We start from the raw sequence: 21,058 nt of genomic DNA on the forward strand, positions 1-21,058 counted from the left end.
TGTTATCTTGCTTTTATTACATCAGTCAAGCAAGGTAAATGTAGGTTTTTAATTAATCACTCAGCATGTTTCAGCCTTTAGAGCCTGGAATACTGGTTTCCCTACCAACGTACAACATATTTAACATGAATAAAATACGTTCAGTTAGAAGGGGAAAAAAGGGGTTTACAGAATGAAATTGAGTGTTTTAATCCCCATCAGAAGGAAGAGGAAAAAAATCCACTCGCTGTTCTGTCTGGGTTTTATTCTAAACTGTATCTAAATTGTAGGAGGGATGGAATGGTTTTACAGATAAGAGAAGAAAAGTACATTTGCTTGTGAAGTTTTGGGGTTTAAATGGTGATGTAAAAATTAAAAGACAAGAATGCTGCGAAGACCAAACTTCGGATGATGTCCTGATCCACCTGTCATTCCACCAACGTTAACAACTGATTTTTCCAAACCTGCAAATGTGTTCCAGTTCTGATTTTTGATACTTCACTCAAAGTCACAATTGACAGTTCACTTTACAACTGTTTCAGAGTAACTTCTAAAGCGCTAAATTCAGTTGAAACACAGTTCTAAAATTAACTGACACAGGGAAGCCAAAGGTCCCTGCGGGACCGACAGGAATCCACTAGTCATGGTTATAGCTAATTCACCATATCTTGGCTGCAGCTGAAAGCCTTAAACAGAAGCTTCTGCTGCACTTGGTGTTGCACAGTAAGTGACAGAGACAGTGCTCACCCATAGCGTGGATTTCAGAATCACACTCCTTCATTTCACTTGTGTTTCATAAAGAATGAGTAGGCAGAAAGGAAGATCCTCTGCCATCAGGAGAGGGCAGGCTATATCCCACCTCTTTTACTACCCACACAAGGAGGAGATTCACCTGTTTGCCTGTAGTTTGGTGTCCAACAACTGTCTAATAACAGTGTCAGTTTCTCTACTTAATAATATATTTGTTGAGTTCCAGGTTTTCATGGTTTGGTTCTACACTCTAGGAGAAAGCAGCTCTGACATATTACCGTTTTACTCATCAGGTAAGCAAATAATCTAGTTCAGTCATGAGTATCTGGGACACACTTGCTGACTGGTTTGATGTAAACACTGAGGTCACTCTTTCCATTTGCTTTCTGTGGACAAAGAAGTTAAGAATGTAACATTTACACAGAAGTTTTGTTTGAGAAGGTAGCTAATACATGACAAAGAACATTACGTCCCAGTTCACTCCTTGAGTGAGTAAACCAGAGCTATTGCTACCTAATTTATTTGTTTATAATCCCAGTGTATAAATGGTAAGACTGGGCCAGCTCGTAATTTCCTTTTTTAGGTCCAATCTCCTGCTACTTGCTGAACACAGCCAGCATTCAGCTGAGTTAGACTTTTGAGCTACTGTCATAAATCCATGACCAAATTGGATTTCATGCTGGCTGATAAACTGTGTGTGGTGGCCATGCAGAATTTCACACACCACCAAATTCAGCTCTCTCTGGGACAGCACTCTCTGTCTAAAAGCACAGCCCAGGACTGCTGAGCTGAAATTAAATCTCCATTTCAGTAGTATAGGGTTAGGTTTTTCAATGAACTTATGAGAGTCAAATGTAGGACTTGCCTTGATTTACAACAAGAGCAACACACCAGACTGCTTCGGGTTACTTAGAGAAATCCTGTCTTTGACAAGGGCAGTTCAGCTTCCTCCCAGCAGAGGCCAGTGATGGATGGAAGCTCTGGGCTGCTCACTGCAGTATTTACAGCCACCACGCAGCCAGCACCCTGTAAAGACCTGACCCATTTAATTATTTGAGAAAGTTGAAAGAAAAAAAAAAAAAAAAAAAAAAAGAACAGGGTTTCTGACAACTAGGATAGCATTACAGGACAAACGTAAATTTTAGATCCATTAACTACAGCAGCGAGTTTGTTACTACAGCTCTCAGAGAAACCAGCCACCCGTGCTACGGATTGGAACTGCACAGGAGGGTTTCCCAGATACAGTATTTTAATAAGAGCTGGCAGAATTTATCATTCATTTTAGCATTTTGGCTTGATTTCCAGCTCACAGAATTTTCCATAAGCACGGACATTTCTTAGGACTTACTAATTGAAACTGTCTACCAAATAAATTCGAGATATGTTTCAGCAACTACTTTGTAAGTGCTTTATCACAAGCATTCGAAACTTGAGTTGCATGGATTAATTTTAATTGGAATAATTCCATAGACGGATGAGGGAAAGGGTCACATGCAAACTTCTCCTTAGCTACACTATAAAGTATTAGCAGTACAACTATTCCAGGAAGTCTGATGCTTCCTTTTTTTTTTTTTTTTTTCCCTTTTTGTTGTTGGCTTGGTTGATTTGGGGTTTTTTTAAATCAGTGTGGTCTTACTGGTAAAAGCTCTAGTTCAAACGAAATTTCTGCTAACGTTCTGATGTGGAATGAGCTAAAGATGTTAGCACTCCTACAATGATAGTAACAGCACTGCAATTACGTTTGTTTTCCCATTTTAACTACATCAGCACAGTTAGAGCAGTGAAAGTTTTCTAAGAGTGGGTAGGGTGTTACATCTTGTCACCTGTCATATTTTGTGAGAAGGATAGAAGGCTATCTCCCAGCTTCACACAAAGGCTGGTTCTTCTAAAAGATAACAAATTCAAGCACCCCACAACGCACCTCAGCGCTTTTCTGAAGGAGCCAAGCCTAGCAGCACAGTCAGTCTCTGGGACCATCTGCCTGCTAATAAACAAATGCCAAGGATGCCACAGGTTCTCAAATGGAAGAACTTCAAGCTGGGAGGGAATTGACAATTTATTTTGGTCTAGAGTTTTAATCCAGATTTGAACTCCCAAGCTAGAAACAAAATGCTCTACCTCATTCGCAGTAACCTAAACCATCTGGGTCTGCTTGTAGGCACAGCAATAGGATCTGTCCATCTGGCCTGATACCAAAAATCAAGTCTTCAAGACAGGGTACTGTTACAAAAACAGTTATCCTTTTGCTGCACCGCTCTGCAACCTAAGGTCTGGGGACAAATTCAACTTTGGTGTAGGCAATAGCAATAGATATCCATATTGGCTCTCAGACTGCTCTCAACACATGGAAAACCTACTCAGAGGAATTAGAGCTTCAAATAGGGACCCAGACAGAGCCACAGCATATGGGATCCCAAAGTTCAAACACAGACAGGCAATGAATACATCCATATGTTGCAGAGTCCAGAAATAGCCTGAAAGTCATCTACAAGAAAGCTATCTGGGCAGAAGGAAGGAGATCCCAGACTGACAGCAGAATGGTGATACCAGACTAATGATCTTTGTTTATCTAGTGCTGATAGTAAAATAACACCTCTGACTATAAAATCCACAGCACAGGTCCAAAATAGCTAAGGAACTGGCAGACTTGAAGTGAAGGAAACAAAGCCAGAGATCTGTTTCCTATATATTAATCCTGTCTCTCCCCGTGCAAATCCTGAACCTCAGTTGCATGGCAGAGAAATCTCCACACGCCAGCATGATTCTTTACACAGAGGTGTACAAAGGAGAGAAATAACCTGGGGAGCTGAAGTCACTCCATGCAACATAGGAGGGATTGAAGGGATGTCACAAAACTAGGAAAAGGAGCATCACCAGGGTTAGGTGCACAGTATAGGGCAACGGGCTGTTTCCTGCCACAAAATGTCAACAAAGAACTTGTGGCTGCTCTGCCGGTGGTTCCCCCACCTCGTAGGTACTCTCCGGAGCAGGAGGTCTAGGAAACAAAGTCACAGGGCCACTGGCTGCTTCTGGTTTCCATGCTGGCACGCTGTCCTGAAACTGCTGGTCTGGGAGGCCAGCTCTGGTCTGGTGACACGCAGGCAGCCTCTGGCAGAGGAGCCAGGGTGAGCTGTTCCTGCTCCACCAGCTTCTGCAAGGTGGGGAAAGGAGCAGGTGGCACCCCCCAAGCATCCACGCTTTGAGCACTGATGCTCCTCAGCTGCTTAAGCCCTTCAGACCTGGAGCTACTTCTTGGAGCAGAAAGCTGTACCTGGTGCTTTCATACCACAGCACAACAAGCCTTCATCAGGTGCGCACTCGGGGCTGGACTGCAGGAGATAGGCTAGTCCACACCACATCCAGCTCTGGTGTGCGGGGATCACAGCATCCTGCAAATGCTGTTCACTTCTTCATATGTCTTCTCCATTTTTCTCCCTGACACTGACAAAACTAAATATAACGTAAATAAAAACAAATAAGCGCACATCCCCAGTTGGACTGCAGCAGCCAAAAAAAAAAAAAAGTGAATAATAATTACTTGCAGCGCATTTCCTGGTCTCTACCACACGTTCAGTTTGCCCAACAAGTTCAAGCAATACAGAATAAACAAAATTATAAATGCAGGCAGCTTTATAAATAGCCAGAATTTCCTATCTTTGTTTTTACTGAGCTGTGGTTTAGCAAACAAAACAAAACTTTTCTGTAAAGGTAAGGTTTAATGTGTGCGTTTTGCCAAGAAACAGAACTACATCATGTATTCAAAACAGTAATAGAGCAATTACAGCAGGTATCTATAGTAGGGGAGTCTGACCTTCTTGTTTCACACTCGGATAATAAATGCTATGAAAATCTGACAAGGTAATTATTTTATACCTCAAACAGAACACTCACTGCCAACAAACACTCGGTTTGAGTCTCTGGTAGAGAAGGAGCTCTGCAGAAACTGGGTTAGGGATGTACCTGAGCCTATGGTTTACATTTTTGTTGATAGTTTACAGCTTTCACATGCATAAGCGAGTACATTTAAGTAACGGCAGATTTTTTTTGTTCTGAGTTAGCCAGTTACAGTGTTTGCTCCTGGGGCTGTTTCTGCATCCAAGGCAGAATAAAAAAATAAAAAAAAAAACCCAAACAAAAAAGCATCATTTTGAAAGAAATACAGTATTTCCACATGAGGCAAGCTCACTCCTAGCACAGCAAAACTCTTATTTAATTTGACTAACATTTCTCTCGAGTGTAAATAGGAGCAAACGGAACTTCCTAGTCTGTGCTCAGTGATATGCCTGGACTCTACCTGCGCGGAGCTGCCAAGGGTCCCTCCAAATGCAAACGGCTGCGCTCTCTGTATCTCCCCAGCTGCTTTCTTCCACAGCTTTCCTGGAAACGGGAGCTCTCCATCACCACCCAGCAGTACGCCTTCCCACAGCAGGATCAAACTTTTCCTGCTAGTTAATTGCTTCTTCCCCCTAATTTAAACACATCAGCTCAGACTATCTCTTGAAAACTGAAGCGTAAGCTATTATGGTGAGATGACCTACTGAAATCTCAGTAGTTACACAATTAACATTTGCATGGAATCTACTTTTTCTTATCTCAGTAATATAAAATTGTAACAGTGAAATCTAGGAAATTAAAGCCTTTGGTTTCCTAAAAACATTTACACGGTACCTTCCATTTCTAAGAGGCTTTTCTGTTTCCATAATAAAGGATTACTTTCGCAAACAAACATCCTTTCCTCTAAGCCAGCATAAAACACAAAGCTAATTAATTATTAAACACATGTTAGTGCACAGAAACACTGCAGTCTGAGGCTTGATCTCAAGTCCTTAGACTCCAGTGGGCCCACGCAGGGAGAGCTGGGCTCTCTGCCTTCTCTTTGCATGGGACTCCCCATCGCTTCAGCATCTGTGTCCACACCGGAGCACGTCTGCACCCTCTGTGCTGCCTTCCACCAGCCAGAACTAACACTTTCGTGAGCACTTGGGTTAGCAGCACGTGTGAAGGCAACACAGGCATGTTTATCTGCAGAGCACGGACCACCACACATGTGCACTAATTGGCTGGTTAATATATATGCACACAGTGTCAGCCAGGAGCCTAGTTAAGAATTCAGCCTTCTTTCTTCTTTGCTCCATGCATAGGTATTAGGGCAAAAGGAACAAGAAACATATGGATGTATATAAACACACATCTCTATAAACACACATCCAGGCCCACATCCACAATCAGCAATTTTTACACACACAGAATCCCATCTGTCCATCACAGTGCATTCTGGGCACGCATAAGCATATCCTGGCACCTTAAGTACCAAGCTAGGCAAACACCTCTTCTCCAGACTTAGAGGCTGATCTACACAGCAAGGGATTTTCAGGGCTTTAGTGTGTAGAGCCCAGGATGAAATTTTCAGGATCCCTGAAGGAGATCCCAGCAAAGAGCTCCCAAAGCTGCAAGCCCGTTATTCTGCCTCCTGGTCTGCCTTCCACACCACACCAACTCCCAACTCTCTGGCTCCCAGCCTAGACGCAGAAGTGGGCTGCTGCTGCAGGAAATCTGGCTTCTTTATCTGTTAAGTTTTGCTTTCGATAAGTCCATATTTATGCAATGTAAAAAAACCACCAAGCTCCCTGCGTTTCATCCAGAAATTCCCGGCCAACTCCTGAAAGCTTGGTCCTCAACCAGCAGCCTCCTAAGCAAAAATGGGAAGCAGAAAAGTCACAGCTGTGAGAGATACCCTGGGTTTTGCAAGATTTAGAGAGAGGTGATGAGGTGACACATCAAGGGAAAAACAGACCAGCTTTGGGGAATATAAAATTATCCATGTTTTGAAATCCATGTTTGGGTCTTATTTCAAAATCACTTGTTTTAAAAAAACACTGAATGCTAATTGTTTAAAACTCTTCACCTCAGTGCTACCAGAAGTGGAATATTTAGCTACAGTGGAATTGTAGATTGTCGCGGTCTCAGTCTTGATGAAATGGAAAGAGATGTCTAAACTCTGATCAAGAGACCTTTCCAAATACTTCTTCCAATTCCCCTTGTTAGAAATTAATTAATAATTGCAAAGCAAGGTCAGAAAGCAGCTTTTTCAGCCTGCATTAAGAAATGTATTCTGGTGGCAACCATGCCAGGAGGCAAATAAAACGAAGAGGGGTAAAAAAAAAAAAAATGTTCCTTTTGCAGTTCTTGCAATTTAACATGTAGCTATTAGGGTCACTCCTGAACGCTTGAAGGTGGTAAGGCCATTTTAAGAAAAGAACATGCTTTGTCACAGCATCAGTTTCACCAAGATTATACAGAATAATTTTGGCAGGTACAGATACATTGAAAAATTGCAAATGTTAAAAAAAAAAATAAAAATCAAAGAGCACAGTCAGAGTCACAAAGAGGTCCGTATTCAGGCTTAATGCAGGGAAGGTTAAAGACAAATTGACCAGTGATTTTGAGACTGTGCCTCATGTTAGGATCCTAGATCTAAACACAGGCATCTGTTTACTTAAGTATCAAGCCCTTCGTAATCAATTCATCAAGCACTAAATTTAAAAATACACATTTTAGCCCACCTGAAGTCTTGTAGTGGTTTCAGAATGACTGTAGGAAGCATGGCCAAAGAATCAATTAGAAAGTGCATCGAACATTAATCTTCAGGGCAATGCTTTCTCTTGTATTTCTGCAGAAATCTGCTGTTACGTAAACGTAATATGCACTTGCTCAGAGATTGTTTGTTATGAGGAAAAAACCATGTGCACTAAAAATGTGTAATTTAAAAATCAGCTTCCATAAAGTCGTGTTAAAAGAGGTCTGCGATACATAAACATGCATAAAAAAAATTCCTCTCATATATGTCTTAAATTCACACAGAGAAAAAAAGCTGAATCTGCCCTTGTGCTCCTACTGGGAAGGTCCCTGCATGGAAATATAGGTAATTCTTTTCAGACTACAGCTCTTCCCCAATATGGGTAAAGGTAACTGGATTTGGTTTAAATAAATAACTCATTATATTACCCAAACAGTATGTGTGGCTGAAGTATGCAAAGATCACTTCTCCTTGTGGTATAATTTGGTTTTTTTCTGGTATTTTGCAAATGTCATTAGACAGCATATCTACACATGGTACCTCCCCTGAGAGTTTACCACTGACAGCTCTGTTTCCATACACACACATGGCCATGTTCAACTTTCTGCACTGCCGTTATCGCCATGAAAGCTGAGTCTGCAGACTGTAAGCCGAGATGCTAGACAAGCCTGATGATAGCAAAACAGATTAGGAGACTCTTCAGTTCAGCAATACTGAAGAGACACTGGAGGAGATGGCACAAGCTTTTATTAACGGCCGACTATCGCCACCCAAGCCCCGTTACAGATTTCCCTTGCAGAACGGAGATTGCCATCAGCCTCTCACAGGTCATTCTCCAACACAGGCAGCTAAAAACCAAACCCTACGAACTTTTCCTATTCCCTAAAATTACTGCCTTGCAGATAGTAGGGTGCTATTTCCTCTTGGATTGGTGGAGGAGGGGTGGGAGACTTTTGAGCTTTTCAGGGACCGGGCTGATGTAACCTAGAAACCCCCTGGGACAGCTTGTGCTGGGTACAGGAGCCACGGCCACCACCTGTCCCCCATCCTGAGAGCACACGCACATCACACCACAGCTCTGCAAGGCTTCGATCCTAGAGACACCCACGTCCATGGGAAACAGCCCCCCTGCGGCACGTACTCTCACACACGCAAGGGATTTCCCTCCAGCTCTCTGCCGAGATGAGCTAGAAGATTGATTTCCATGAAGAATCTGTATGTTTCCTAATGTGCCCGAGGCACCCTGGGGAGAGGCTTGGTGGAGGAGAGAGGATTGTAACAGTGCAGAAGCTGCATTTCTTCATCCTACAAAATCCCCTCTTCCCCACGTGGGTCACAGGATCATTTGAAGGCATCTAGCAAAAGTAATAAGAAATTCAGCTATGCAGAAGAGTACCCTTCCCTCTTCACAAGGCCTTATCAGTCAGCTATCCCAGGGATAGGAGGGAGGGAGTACGAACAAGAAGGGAATAAAAAGGGAAAACTGTTGACCAAAGAATCGTATCTAAGTTTCTCGTAACAAGACCTAATGCCCACAATGGATCCTTTCCCAAGGGCATCAGCAGCCCAGCTCTGTTACTATCAGGACAAGGCTGTGAGCCCAAAACAAAAGCATCTTATCAGCAGCAGGAGTTGGCTGTGGTCAAAGCAACAATGATCTTGTCCTCATTTCTCTAACGAGCTCCCACTGGAGTTGAGACAAGGCAGCCCGAGGGAGGGAGTCTCACTTCATATGCTTTTTTAATTTATTTATTTTTTTATTTTAATCAAGGTCTTAAGCCATTTCACTCATTCAAGGTCAGGGTGCCACTCTCATTCATTCCTTAGAATTAGGATCAGGCTCTCATTGCATAACTATCGGGGAAAGAAAAAAACCCAAACAAGCAGCAGCAGCAGCAATACTCGCAGCTCGCTCTCCCTCCTCCAAGCCGAGCGCTGCCTGGGCATTAAGTCTGCCAGGAATTGTATTGACCAGGGCACTCTATTAGCCTCTCCCTGTCTTCACCCCAGATCTGACCATACCCTAAAATATTTAGAGGTCTAATTATTACTCGAAAGGGAGAGATTCCTAGTGGAGCTGGGCTTCCCAGGAGCCGCGAAGAGATGCCCTGTCACTGTGGCTACCTCGGATTTCCTGGGAACTCAGGAGAGAAAACAACCTCCAGTGGCACTTGAAGTTTCCCAACTTACACTCATTAGTGACAAGCAGTGATTGCCCATCATGCTTAATATTAAGCAGCTTCTCCAGCCTGGAGGCACCCTCTTTCTCTCCGAAAATAACAGGGATATGAAGAAGCCACCAGCCTCACAAACTCGAGTGTCACAACCCCTATGAAGCCTTCCCCCCTGAAATTGTGTGCAAGCTTCTCCATGGAGATGCCGCTTTAATTATTTTTGAAGTGCTCCGAGCAGTTCCAGCCGCAGGCGTGCGCAGGAAGCCCTGGGCGGCCGCAGCCCCCCCCGCGCCCAGCCCCAGCCCCCGGCCCCGCAGGATGGGAGCTCCGCGGGAGGGTGTTGACATAGTAAAGCGAAAGGCACCGAGCTACCATGTGGGAAACTCCTCTGCTTTCCAGCCCAAGAAAATCACCCTCCGGGGCCACCGCTGGGGAGCACCTGCAAGGGCTCTCGGCACCGCTACCCCTAAAACACCCTCGGAAATAAAGGGGGGGGGGTGAGGCGGGGACAGCGGGGCGCGCCCCGCTCCATCCCTTCTCCTCAGGTAAGCGGCGGGCAGGACGGTGGGGACCCCCCCACGGAGGACGCCGCATGCCCTCAGCCCAACGTGAAGGGCACCGCACCGCCCCGCCACCAACCGCGTCCCCGCACCCCCCCCGAGCCTGCGCGGGGGCTTACCTTCCGCACCCCGCCGAAGCCGTGCTCCGCCGCCACCCGCTCGGCCTCCGCCTGCCCCCCCCCGCCGTGCAGCTCCACCAAGAAATGGTTGGTGTAGACGGCTCCCCGGGCCGGGGCGCCGAGGAAGAGCAGCAGGAGGAGGAAGAGGAGGAGGAGGAGGAGGGCGCCCCGCAGCAGCGGCGGCCCCGCCGGCATGGCCCCGCTGCGCGCCCGCGGAGGCAGCCCGCCGCGCCGCGGGGAGGGCGCCGGGCGGGCGAGACGGGGAAGCGCCCAAAAGATGGGAGGGGAGAAAATTAAAAAAAAAAAAAAAAAAAAAAATTAAACGAAAGCAGCGAAGGGAGGAGGGGAGCGGGGTGGCGGGGACCGGCCGGGCTGCGGGGGGCTGCTCAGGGGTGCGTGTGTGTGCGAGAGGTGCGTGTGCCTGCGCGCTGCCAGCCCTGCCCGCTGCCTGCCCGGCCCCTCCTCGGCTCCAGTTCAGCGGCGGCCGGAGGGAAAGCACCAGCCCGAGGGGGGGGGGGGGGGGGGGGGGGGGGGGGGGAGATTGCCGCGCTGCCAATCATGGGCGAGGAGGATCGCCCTTGCCCCCCCCGCACGCATCTCACACACACACACACACCCGGCCCTCGCAACACCCGTAACGCCTCCCCTACACCCCACCCTACCCACCCCTCACACACCTTTCGCAATCCCCCCCCCCCCACCCCCGCAGAGCCCCCTACCCACCCAAATTACACCTCTACACCACTCACCAGCCCCAGTTCAGTACCCACAGCAGCCCCCCCATACCCCAGCCCAGCCCTGGACCTGCCCCTCCATCCCTCCAGCTCTTCTTCCCGTGGGGCTGGTGGCGGGGGGCAAGCGGAGCCAGACCCCCCAGAACAGGAGCCGACACACAAGCGGCTGTAGGGTCGGGGGGAGCTAAAGACTTCGGCAAAACCCACACAACCAGGGCCAGCACCCAGTTTCTCTTTTAAGCCCAGCGAACACAGAGGGGCTGGGAGCACCCCCCCGCACCAGCTTGCACCCCAAACCAGCCGCTCACCAGGGCAATCATCCCGCTTTTTGGGGAAGCCAAGGGCCAGGGAGGGGGGCAGGCAGCCCTAGGACAAAGCCAGTGTCCCCCACCTCGGCTCAGACCACCAGTCCACGCAGCCAAGCGGCTCAGCTTTGCAGGGACAGGCAGGGGTCCGTGCTCCCCACGCTACCCCTGAAGATGAATTTGCGTGGAAATCACTGGCAGGAAAACACCGGGGCATTCCCTGTGAGAGACAGCCAAGGATGGGGAGAACTCCGGGCGGTGGTGGGATTTCAGAGGTGGCAGCACCTAACAGGATGGGAAGTCGGTTCTGTAAAAAATAATCTGCCATCTGCAAACCTCCAAGTAGAAATGAACAGTACAGAATATGCAAGCCTACATCAAGGTATAGTTTAGCTTGTTCCCACAGCTATGTTTGTTAATTTGTCATGTGAAAGGTTAATCCTTTGATGGATCCCTGAATGGTCCCTTGGGAAAGACTCCGGGCACAGAAAGCATGGAAAGCTAGTACTGCCTTTAAAACAAACAAAATAATAGATTTACTGTAATCCATTCTACAAATGGTCAGATGGAATACAGAACTTAAATCAATGTGGGAAAACAAAGGAAAACAGCAAAGATCACAAGTGAGACTCTTCTTCCATTATCCTAAAATGCTTTAGAAAATGATGGAAGAGCTCACCACATGATTATGAATCCAAATGAGCATTGGTTTGTCATGACAAATCATTGATTTCTTTTCTCTGGATAAAAGGAAATCCCTATTCAAACAGAAGGGAAATGGTAACTTGGAGCCTGATCCAAAGCCCATTTAAATCAACAGAAGTGCTGTAAATGAATGACTGATGTTGGAAAAAAAAAAATCAAACACGAGGGAAAGGTAAAACATTAGAAATGGCACAGTAGACAAGGAAAACATCTTTGCAGCCTCATTAAGAGGCTATGTCAACAGACTTCAGCTTTTAGATGCCTGTTCTAAGCATAGACAGTTGTTAAAAAGAATTTTATGTTATTTCTTTAAGCCAAGTTGTTTATTTTCATCCGTATTCAGCAACACCTCTCCCTTACATCACCTTCCCCAGTATTAAAGGAGATCCTGCTGCATGACTGTTTCCAGGTGACTCGGGGCCTGTGAGACTCTCGGGTCAGTAATACCTGCTGGCAACTGCTCCACAGCGGAGGCACTACTGTTTCCATCCACAATTGTTCCTAGGGATCAGAAACCAAAGGAAGATAAAAAAGTAGCAGGGGAAAGAGGTTTTCTCTATTTTAAATTCTTGTCTATGAAAATACATGTTTTTCTTCCTCCAGAGGTCTTCCCTTGGTTGACATGCCTCTTTCCATTTTGTTGCCAGTCCATAGAAAGAGCAACATCAACAACAGCAGCAATGGAGCAGCCCGCCTGGCTCCCTCAAATTGGCAAGACACGATCCTGCACACATTCAGAAACTCGTATCACAGATTTGAGTGAGGAGTGTGACTAAAGCATTCACTGTGTATCTTCTGACATCCCCACCGCCGGCTGACAGTACCGCTTTGCAAGTTGGTGCCACTGAAGAACTATATGGCAGGGACATTGCAATGCTGAGTAGATGGCACCCGCTGGCTCTAGCTTATAAACCTCACAGTATAGAGTTTTGATGGTTTTGTCTGTGTGACGATGTTTGAAAAAAAAAAAAAATTTAAAAGATTGGGTTAGGAAAGTTTGGGGTAAAAAGTCAGATCTGAGTAACACCAAGAAGAGAAAACTCAGTTCAGAGAGACCATTTAAAGAAAAATGGTCATTACAAGTTGATGACTACAGAAGTTTAAGACCAGACCACTGAAATTTCTAACCTAGTGCTTTATGTAAGCTGTAGGGCTTATCTGTATTAATTATTTCTTCTGGTCTGTAGTCCTTTTTTTTCTTAATGTACCAGTCTTGAATTAAAAATCAAGGTTGATCTATTACAGCTATTGTGGAATGTTCCAATGATTGCTTATAGCCATTTGTAAAAAGTTGTAACTCTGCCTGTCTTTACAGTACTGATTGGTCCTGCATTGACTTCTAGGTGTTTTTGTTATAAATTTGTCCATGGAACTACTGAACCTACTAACTTTTTCCATAATGAATTTACATTGATGTACTGGATTTAGCAAGATCTTAGAGATCATTTCTTGGCCCCAGCCCTCTGGAACCTCTCCAGAAACGAATCAACTTTAGAAATCATTCCCATTTAGTGATTATACTTAAGAACCTAGCATTTAATCACTTTTAGTCTGTTTCATAAAGGCCATTTTGGTTTTGTGTCCAATTTATTCACCGACATGTCATGAGATATCAAGGGTCCCCCATACACAAATAATGTTGTAGAAGTGATAGATCAAAAAACCTCCTTTTTTTTCTTTCCTCCAACTTCATCAGTTGGTCCAGTAAGAGTCACTAAGGTTCCCCATAAGTTTTGGCTCATCTAATGGAAAATGAATAAACAACACTATCAGTTTTACCAGTCAAAACTACAGCAGTGTTTGAAAAATAATATAAAATTAGTTTAACAATTCCAGTTCCCAAATGGATTGCTGAACACATCTTTAAGCAACCATTAAATTACTACGATTATTTTACAACAAGTAGTTGGCATTTAGTATGAGGTCAACAAAGTACTAACATTTACAGGAGGTGTTTCTTTCCCTGGGGACTGCATAGGATGGTACCATGCCCAAAGAGACCAGTATGTCAGAGAAAGTTGTAAGAACTCATTTCCTCTCTGTGGAAGTCAACTGAGTCCTAAGTACAAGATTTACATTGCGCTTATCTTTAATTGTTCATCCTAGCAGACGTGTGAGCAGTAGCATTCTGAACAGCTGGAAACAGAATATTGCAATAATCAACTTACACATTATGAGAGCATGAAACACACAAGCATCCTTTTGCACAAATCTGAGTCTCCCTTAAACCTGTCTTACTGAAACTATGAAGTGAGCATACAACCATGCTTTAAGTGACTCTGGAGCAGGCTCAAAGACAATACCTACATTTGGAGCAGCAGAAATGGGACTAAAAAAGCATGAGATTTCAAAACGAAAGAATTGGATGCATAGTTAAAAAGCCCATGGTTGAAAGGAACAGTTTTATTTGACAATCTTGTTGAGAAGTTACTAGGACAGGGAATGAACAGACCTATTTGAAGAAAAGCAAGAACTAGAGCCTTATATTCTCTGCTTATCAAGAACCCTGGAGAACCTGTGTAATTGAAGGTACAGTATGTAGAGAGTGAAATGCTATCAGGAACTACCACAGCAGTTGAGAGGACCACCTCATGGCTGTGCATTGGCTGAGTGGACCACCTCACGGCTATGAGTTGGCTGAGTGGACCACCTCACTGCTGTGAGCTGGCCCACTTCAGCTTCAAGATAAAAGTCACTTCAGAAAGATTCCAGAACAAGCACTCTAAAAATATGTCTATTTATCAGCCTTGCTATAGATCATCTTATGACAGTGTACAAGAGCAAGCTTTAAATGGGTTTGTTTCGGTACTGAGCAGCACAGGTATGAGGAAAGCAAAGAAGAAAACACAGTAAATGAGTTCAGAGAGAGCATGGCTACTATTGCTCTACTTTGGGCTGACTGCCAAATCAGCCATGACTATCTTAAAGAGGATTTTCATGAAACATATTTGAGTGATTTGAACACAACAGTGAAAAGATGGATGTATGAGTTATCATAGCAAACTGATGAAGCCAAGCAAAACAGTGTTTCTGTGTGGAGGTTTCTAGGTTAAAGAGCTTAGGATACAGTTATCTCAGACGATCTCAAGATCATTTGCCCTATTCAAAAATATTCACCTGAACATTTTCATTGCTATATACTACAGGAATATCTTATTACTGTTACAAATGTATTAACAATGGTAGCATTATTTACAGGCACATGGCTCCTGATCTGCTCTATATGTTAAAAGCTGTTAGTGAAGAGAGGGGGCTACAGCAGTCACCACTTTGTATCTAAGATATGTGAACCCAGGAAGGTTGGCAGCTACCAGGCACAGGAATTAAGAACTAAGATGAAATATTTCACGCCATCGCTGTGTGGGACTGCGTGAACCTTTCAAGATTAAAGGACACTTGAAGACTGGAAGCCTACTCCACAGTTTCTAGTTACTTAGACTTTAAATTGCAGGCAGAATCCTCTCAACACACGTTTAACTGTACAAGTGTTATACTGCCAAGTGTCAGAGTGAACAAGAACTGTATGTACTAATTTAGTGACATGATAACACAAATAGTAAAAAAGAAGAGTATAAGAATTGGTTTCCAGCATCTATTGACTGCAGGCCAGCTGGGCCAAGCAAAGAGTATGGGAGAAGGAAAGGTGCAATTTCCTCCTCAAGCAGTTTTGTTTTTCTTTCATTTAGAACCTCCAGACATAAGGAAAAACAGAGGGGTTGGTAAGCAATATGGTGTCTGACAAGTAGAAGGTGAAAACTGTTGATGTAAACAGTGAAATCAAACTCCCATGCTTGCTTTACAAGTCTGCAATCCGAAGTGGACAGAGAGAAATAGATTATATGTAAAATGCATGTTCGCAAGCCAGAAGAATAAAGCCCTTGAAAGAAGAATGTGTTTAACTGAGCATTTGAATATGATGAAGTTTAGGCCCACGCTGAAAGCTTCATGGATTTCACTAGGACTACAGCATGTACATGTCTGCTAAATGCAATATGATTACCCATGTGCTGAAATCGTTTCCTGAATCTGATTCTTAGCCACTGCTTAATATCCATGCAGACAAATGTTCAGCTTAGGCAGCCATGGCAGAGAGGTACTAAAAGTAATGAAAATATGTGGTTCATTTATAATAAAAGGATATGCTTGTCACATTTACCAGGCTTGTTTGGGTTTTATGCCACTGAGTTCCTTGCTGAAGACTGAGTCTGTCTGGAGAAGAGGTCTGTGCAAATGACATTAGAGAACTAGAATTGCTCAGCAGAGTCAGTTTGGAGCAGATGGTCTCAGTGACATTTTAGAAGATAACAATGGGCGAAAGAAAGCTCTAAGCGAGACCTGGAAATACTAATATAAGAAAACCCAAACCAAAACCCAACAATAGCAGCAGGCTTAAGGAAAAAGGGCAAAAGAAAGTGAAGGTAAAGTCATGGTTCACATCTGTGAACCATAAGAATGACTGGGCCAAAGGAAAATGACTGGACAGATCAAGCATCAGAGGAAAGACTGAAAGTGGAACTAAAACCAGAACATCAAAAGATCCAGCAAGATGTTCTCCAAGAAATCCACCCACATGGGTAATAAAACTTTCATGAATTACTAAAAAATCTAATTGTTTGCCTTCAGAAGCTCCCAACTGTGTCCCAAATGAATTCCAGAAAGGCTCAGGGAAGGTGGGGAAGAGAGAGCAGTAACTGCGGTTTGTTCAACTTTCTGAGCCCTTGTAATTGTTCATCTCTTTGGTAAAGAGAAATGGATGACAACATACAGGTGTGGCACAACTAATAACGAGCTCTTCAACTTTGGTGGAGCACTAATTGCAAATGTTTGGCTGAAACATGGGACAAGAGGATAATAAGGAAAACAAAGATTTCAAGACTCCATTGTATAAATATCCTTTTGATGGAACAAACTTACAAAACTTCTGTATTTTCCATTTCCTATTCAAGCCTTGCAGCCCATTGAAAAGTAGAGGCAAAGATAGGAAAAAATCTGCCCCATCTCTGCTGGGCTGCTTTCAGCACTTCTCTCGTAATTCAGCTGCCAAGTCCTGCCAGAGTTAAGCAGCTTGCTACACGAATAAGGTGAATTTGTCTGTGCTCTTTCTTGTACCAATTTCACAGGCCTGCACTTCACACCCCTCCCTGGAAAAGGCTGCAGACCAGTGTTTTTTCCTTCATGTCATCATGAATTAAAAAAAGCCTTAATCATTACTATAAAAAATAGAAGACCACCAAAATAGCTTAAAGCATCATGCCAGGGTAATAGTTTTAAGTTAATAGCTATTTATCCCTGTTAAGGGTCATTTCCTTCAGGATCTCTGCATAGCTACCTTTAGATTCACATTCAGCTGTCTCATTCCCAGACCCTGCCTAAAAACCTTTCCCCTTGCAAGCAGTGACCTTTTCACACTCCTGGTATGGAGGCACTGGAGCTGGGGTGCTGGTACAGGATAAAAACTGTGGCACAAGGCTCAGAAGATGCTGCAGACAGTCTTTTGCAGATACCAGCTTGGGCATCTGGAGGGTCAGAGTGTGCCACATCCCGACATGGTGACACTGAGTGCAGCTGCCACCACCCACCAGCCCAACCCTCTGTCACCGATCATGCCACAAAGAGCTGTTTGCTAGGGGCCACAGCTGACGCAGAGGAGACAGGTTAGCAATGGGAAACACATAGGGAGAAATGAAAATTTGATTTTTTCCCTCCATCTCACGTGCACCTTACATAACGATTAGTAAGACTGTTTACGCAATGAAACCTTATTCAAGTCTGAGGTTCAGAAGTGCTGTGCTGTAGACAACAACAATAAACAGCCTTTTGTAAAGAAAAATGGAGGATTTTCTAAAAGGCAGGCCATACAAAGCCTACTGAAATTCAGTGGGAGATGGATGACAAAGCCTATCAGTTCTTTGAAATTCTCCCCTGACAGAAATAATTTTGTCTGGATTTTTGGCATGAAAACAAACACATCTATTCCTATACCTTCTTTTTTGTAGTGCTGTCCCTTTCCAAATCATTGTGAAGGCTATATACTTATATTGTCACACTCCGCAGTATCATGGCTTCCTAAACAATTCACCAAAAAGCCACTGCACATTCATAATTAAAAAAGAAACATTCAATTCTGACAGTGTAAGAAAAAAAGGAAAAAATATAAGCAAATAAATCATTAGGAAAAACACATCGCTTGTCCCCTAAACTGCTCTCATGACATCATTCTCATTATAAAGAAATGCATTACCTGTTATTACTTCTCCTGTGAGATAACTATAATGAGCATCACAAAAACATGTGCAGGCTCTGCTCGAGAGGTCACTTCTAAACTGTTGCACAAACCCGGTGTTTGGCTACATCCGAATTTTACTTGTAGAAAATAAAGAAGCCATGAGGAGCGGATGAGAGTTCAAATCTTCAATAAAGAACTTTATATGGCAAAAGTGAAGTTTAGTTTATTTTGGGTTTTGTTTTTACTTTGCTACACGATCAGATTTTAAGGAGTGAGAACCTATTTTCCATCAGAACTACCATGCTGGCTTCAAGGGGGGGGGCCCTTCAAGAGACTTCTCAGTAATTTGTTAGCTCTTTGCAACCCTTACCTCTCGGTGGGAGCAGAGCTGCATCAGCATCCAAAGGGAGGACTTGGTATTCAGCAAATTTTCCATTTGAATTTCACTTCCGAGAAAAGAGTACAAGAAGATCAAAAAAAGAGGAGAGACGGACACGTCATTTGAAATCAACAGTTTCAAATTCAAGACAAAGGAATTTAGATTGGAAAGGAAATAAAAGCTCTGGTTTTTACCACAGGTTTGCCTTTGTACATGTATCTCACCAAATACATATGATAGGACAGCGGTCCTGGCGAAGCCACAGACCATTTTTTTTAAAAACATCAAAAAGAAAAAGCGTCTGGCTCCCCAAATTTGCATTGCTGTTTTGCCCAAAGGTTTGTTTTAGCAGGTTCTTTTAGCCATATCCTATTCAGGTTACTCTCAGGAGCCATCCCTTTGAACCGTCGTGATACCTTGCGTGAGGAAATCAAGCACCAGGATCACCAACATCATGAAGGGCATCACAAGACAAGAAGAATCTCGGTGGGAAACATATCGATTCAATCTTCTTGTGGAAGTGCATAATATAGAACAGTCCAAATAATTTTGGTTATTAAAGGGTCACAGTTACGCCTCATAAATATTGAATAACTGTTTGCATTACCAGGAAATACAATAACAAAAAGAATATGAAAAACAGAAGAAATGAACACTGGAAAAGGCAAAGAAAAGCCTTCAGTGTTCTGTTTGCAATACAACAATCATGGATCTTATCAAATCACACCATTGTATCTTTGTATAGATTCCTCTGTGTGATTATTGCTGAAATATGGGACAAAGTACACCCTATATTCAACTGATATAGGCTGCATAACGTTAAGCACATAAAGGATTGTTTTTTTTAATAAGGAACAGATGGACACCTTATTCAGGCAGCTGTTGGGGGAAAAAATTATTCACCATCAGGCATCAAAGGCTAAAAATGGTCAGATTCAGATGCACTCCCTCCTGCTAAGTAGTGATATCAGCACTCAGCCACTAACTGGTCTAAGACAGGAGGAAAGAAGTGAGGCAAAAAGGCTCCGCCTGGTCAGCTCTGCCCGCTGCTCTCAGTGGGATATGAGCCATACCTACAAATCCAAGCTGGTGCCGAGCAAAAGCTCTAACTATGCCTCAAGGCATTTTTGATGTCCAAGTTCAATGCTAAGAAGTGGAATTGCCAAAGAGTACAGTGAAGGAATAAGCATCTTAAAGCCTGGAAAATTAAAATAGAGTTATTTCAGGAGATTATATTTTATCACTAGGTGGCATTGCTCTAAATCTTTCAGTGCGTCTCTTCTGAGCTCTTTACCGTATGGGTTATATTCTAACAGCTGGTGAAGCACACAGGTTTCACTGAAGTGGTGCCAGCCATGATGCTCAAAGTATGTGTACAACACTTCAGCGAATCTATATGGTAAGAAATTTTATTTTAACTTTGGCCTCAACTCTTCTGTTTACTACTATAGAAACAAACATGGTCCATAACCAGATGTTCAGTTACTCCAACCGAAAGCCTCAGCCTACTCAGAAGCATTTATAAATCAACTCCAGCCCCCTCTGATGGCTCCCCCCTTCCACAATTCACCTTCACAAATCTTTCCACCAGGGACAGCACAGTTGGTTACAGCTCACGTTCACATATTGCACAACAGCTGTAAAGCCAGGGCTTTTTGCCAATTCACTGCACCACTGGCTTAACTCACTCGCCTGTGGAATTTGAAAAAAAATGTTAAGTTACTTTCAATTTATTTTTTTTTTTACTTGAACTGTTGAATTGTCTGTGAAAGACGTTAATGAAAAGTCTGACAGCATGAAATAGAGGAGTAAAAAAAGCATGAACATTTGTATTATCTCTAAACCTGAATGTCGTGGTTTAACCCCAGCTGGCAACTAATCACCACACAGCTGCTCACTCACTCGTCTCCCCCCCCACCTGGTGGGATGGGGAGGAGAATCAAAAAGAAAATAAAGTAAAACTTTGGATTGAGATAAGAACAGTTTAACAGTTGAAATAAAATATAATAATAATGTTAGTAATGAAGAGGAAAATAACAAAAAGAGAGAAAAATAAAACCCAAAGACGACAAGTGATACACAATGCAATCACTCACCACTCACTGACCCGCGCTCAGCCGGTCCCCGAGCTAAGATCAGCCTCTCCCAGCCGACTCCCCCCAGTTTCTATACTGAGCATGACATCCTATGGTATGGAATATCCCTTTGGCTAGTTCGGGTCAGCTCTCCTGGCCATGCTCCCTCCCAGCTTCTTGTGCACCTGCTTGCTGGCAGAGCATGGGAAACTGAAAAATCCTTGACTTAGGATAAGCACTACTTAACAACAACTAAAACATCAGTGTGCTATCAACATCATTCTTATACTACATCCAAAATACAGCACTATACCAGCTACTAGGAAGAAAATTAACTCTGTCCCAGCTGAAATCAGGACACTGAGTGAAGTTTTCGACAGCATAGAAGTGATACAAGAACTTAAACCTCCATTTTGAAACAACATTAACAAAATGTGTGTTCAATTCCATTCTGGAAACTACTGAAATCTCATTC

At 43.7% G+C, this 21,058-nt stretch overlaps 1 protein-coding gene across 1 annotated transcript in view; it reads right to left on the reverse strand.

The window, feature by feature from the left end:
- The window catches only part of PCSK2 (proprotein convertase subtilisin/kexin type 2), a 107,433-nt gene extending 96,633 nt beyond the window's left edge, over positions 1 to 10,800 (reverse strand). Inside the window, exon 1 of the mRNA XM_074864364.1 lies at positions 10,160 to 10,800. Coding sequence (XP_074720465.1) covers positions 10,160 to 10,354 — 195 coding nt within the window. The 5' untranslated portion in view covers positions 10,355 to 10,800. The remainder of the gene's footprint in view (positions 1 to 10,159) is intronic.
- Between the last annotated feature and the right edge of the window lie 10,258 nt (positions 10,801 to 21,058).

This window comes from Strix uralensis, chromosome 3, assembly GCF_047716275.1.
Source record: "Strix uralensis isolate ZFMK-TIS-50842 chromosome 3, bStrUra1, whole genome shotgun sequence".
In the NCBI taxonomy this organism is placed as follows: Eukaryota; Metazoa; Chordata; class Aves; order Strigiformes; family Strigidae; genus Strix; species Strix uralensis.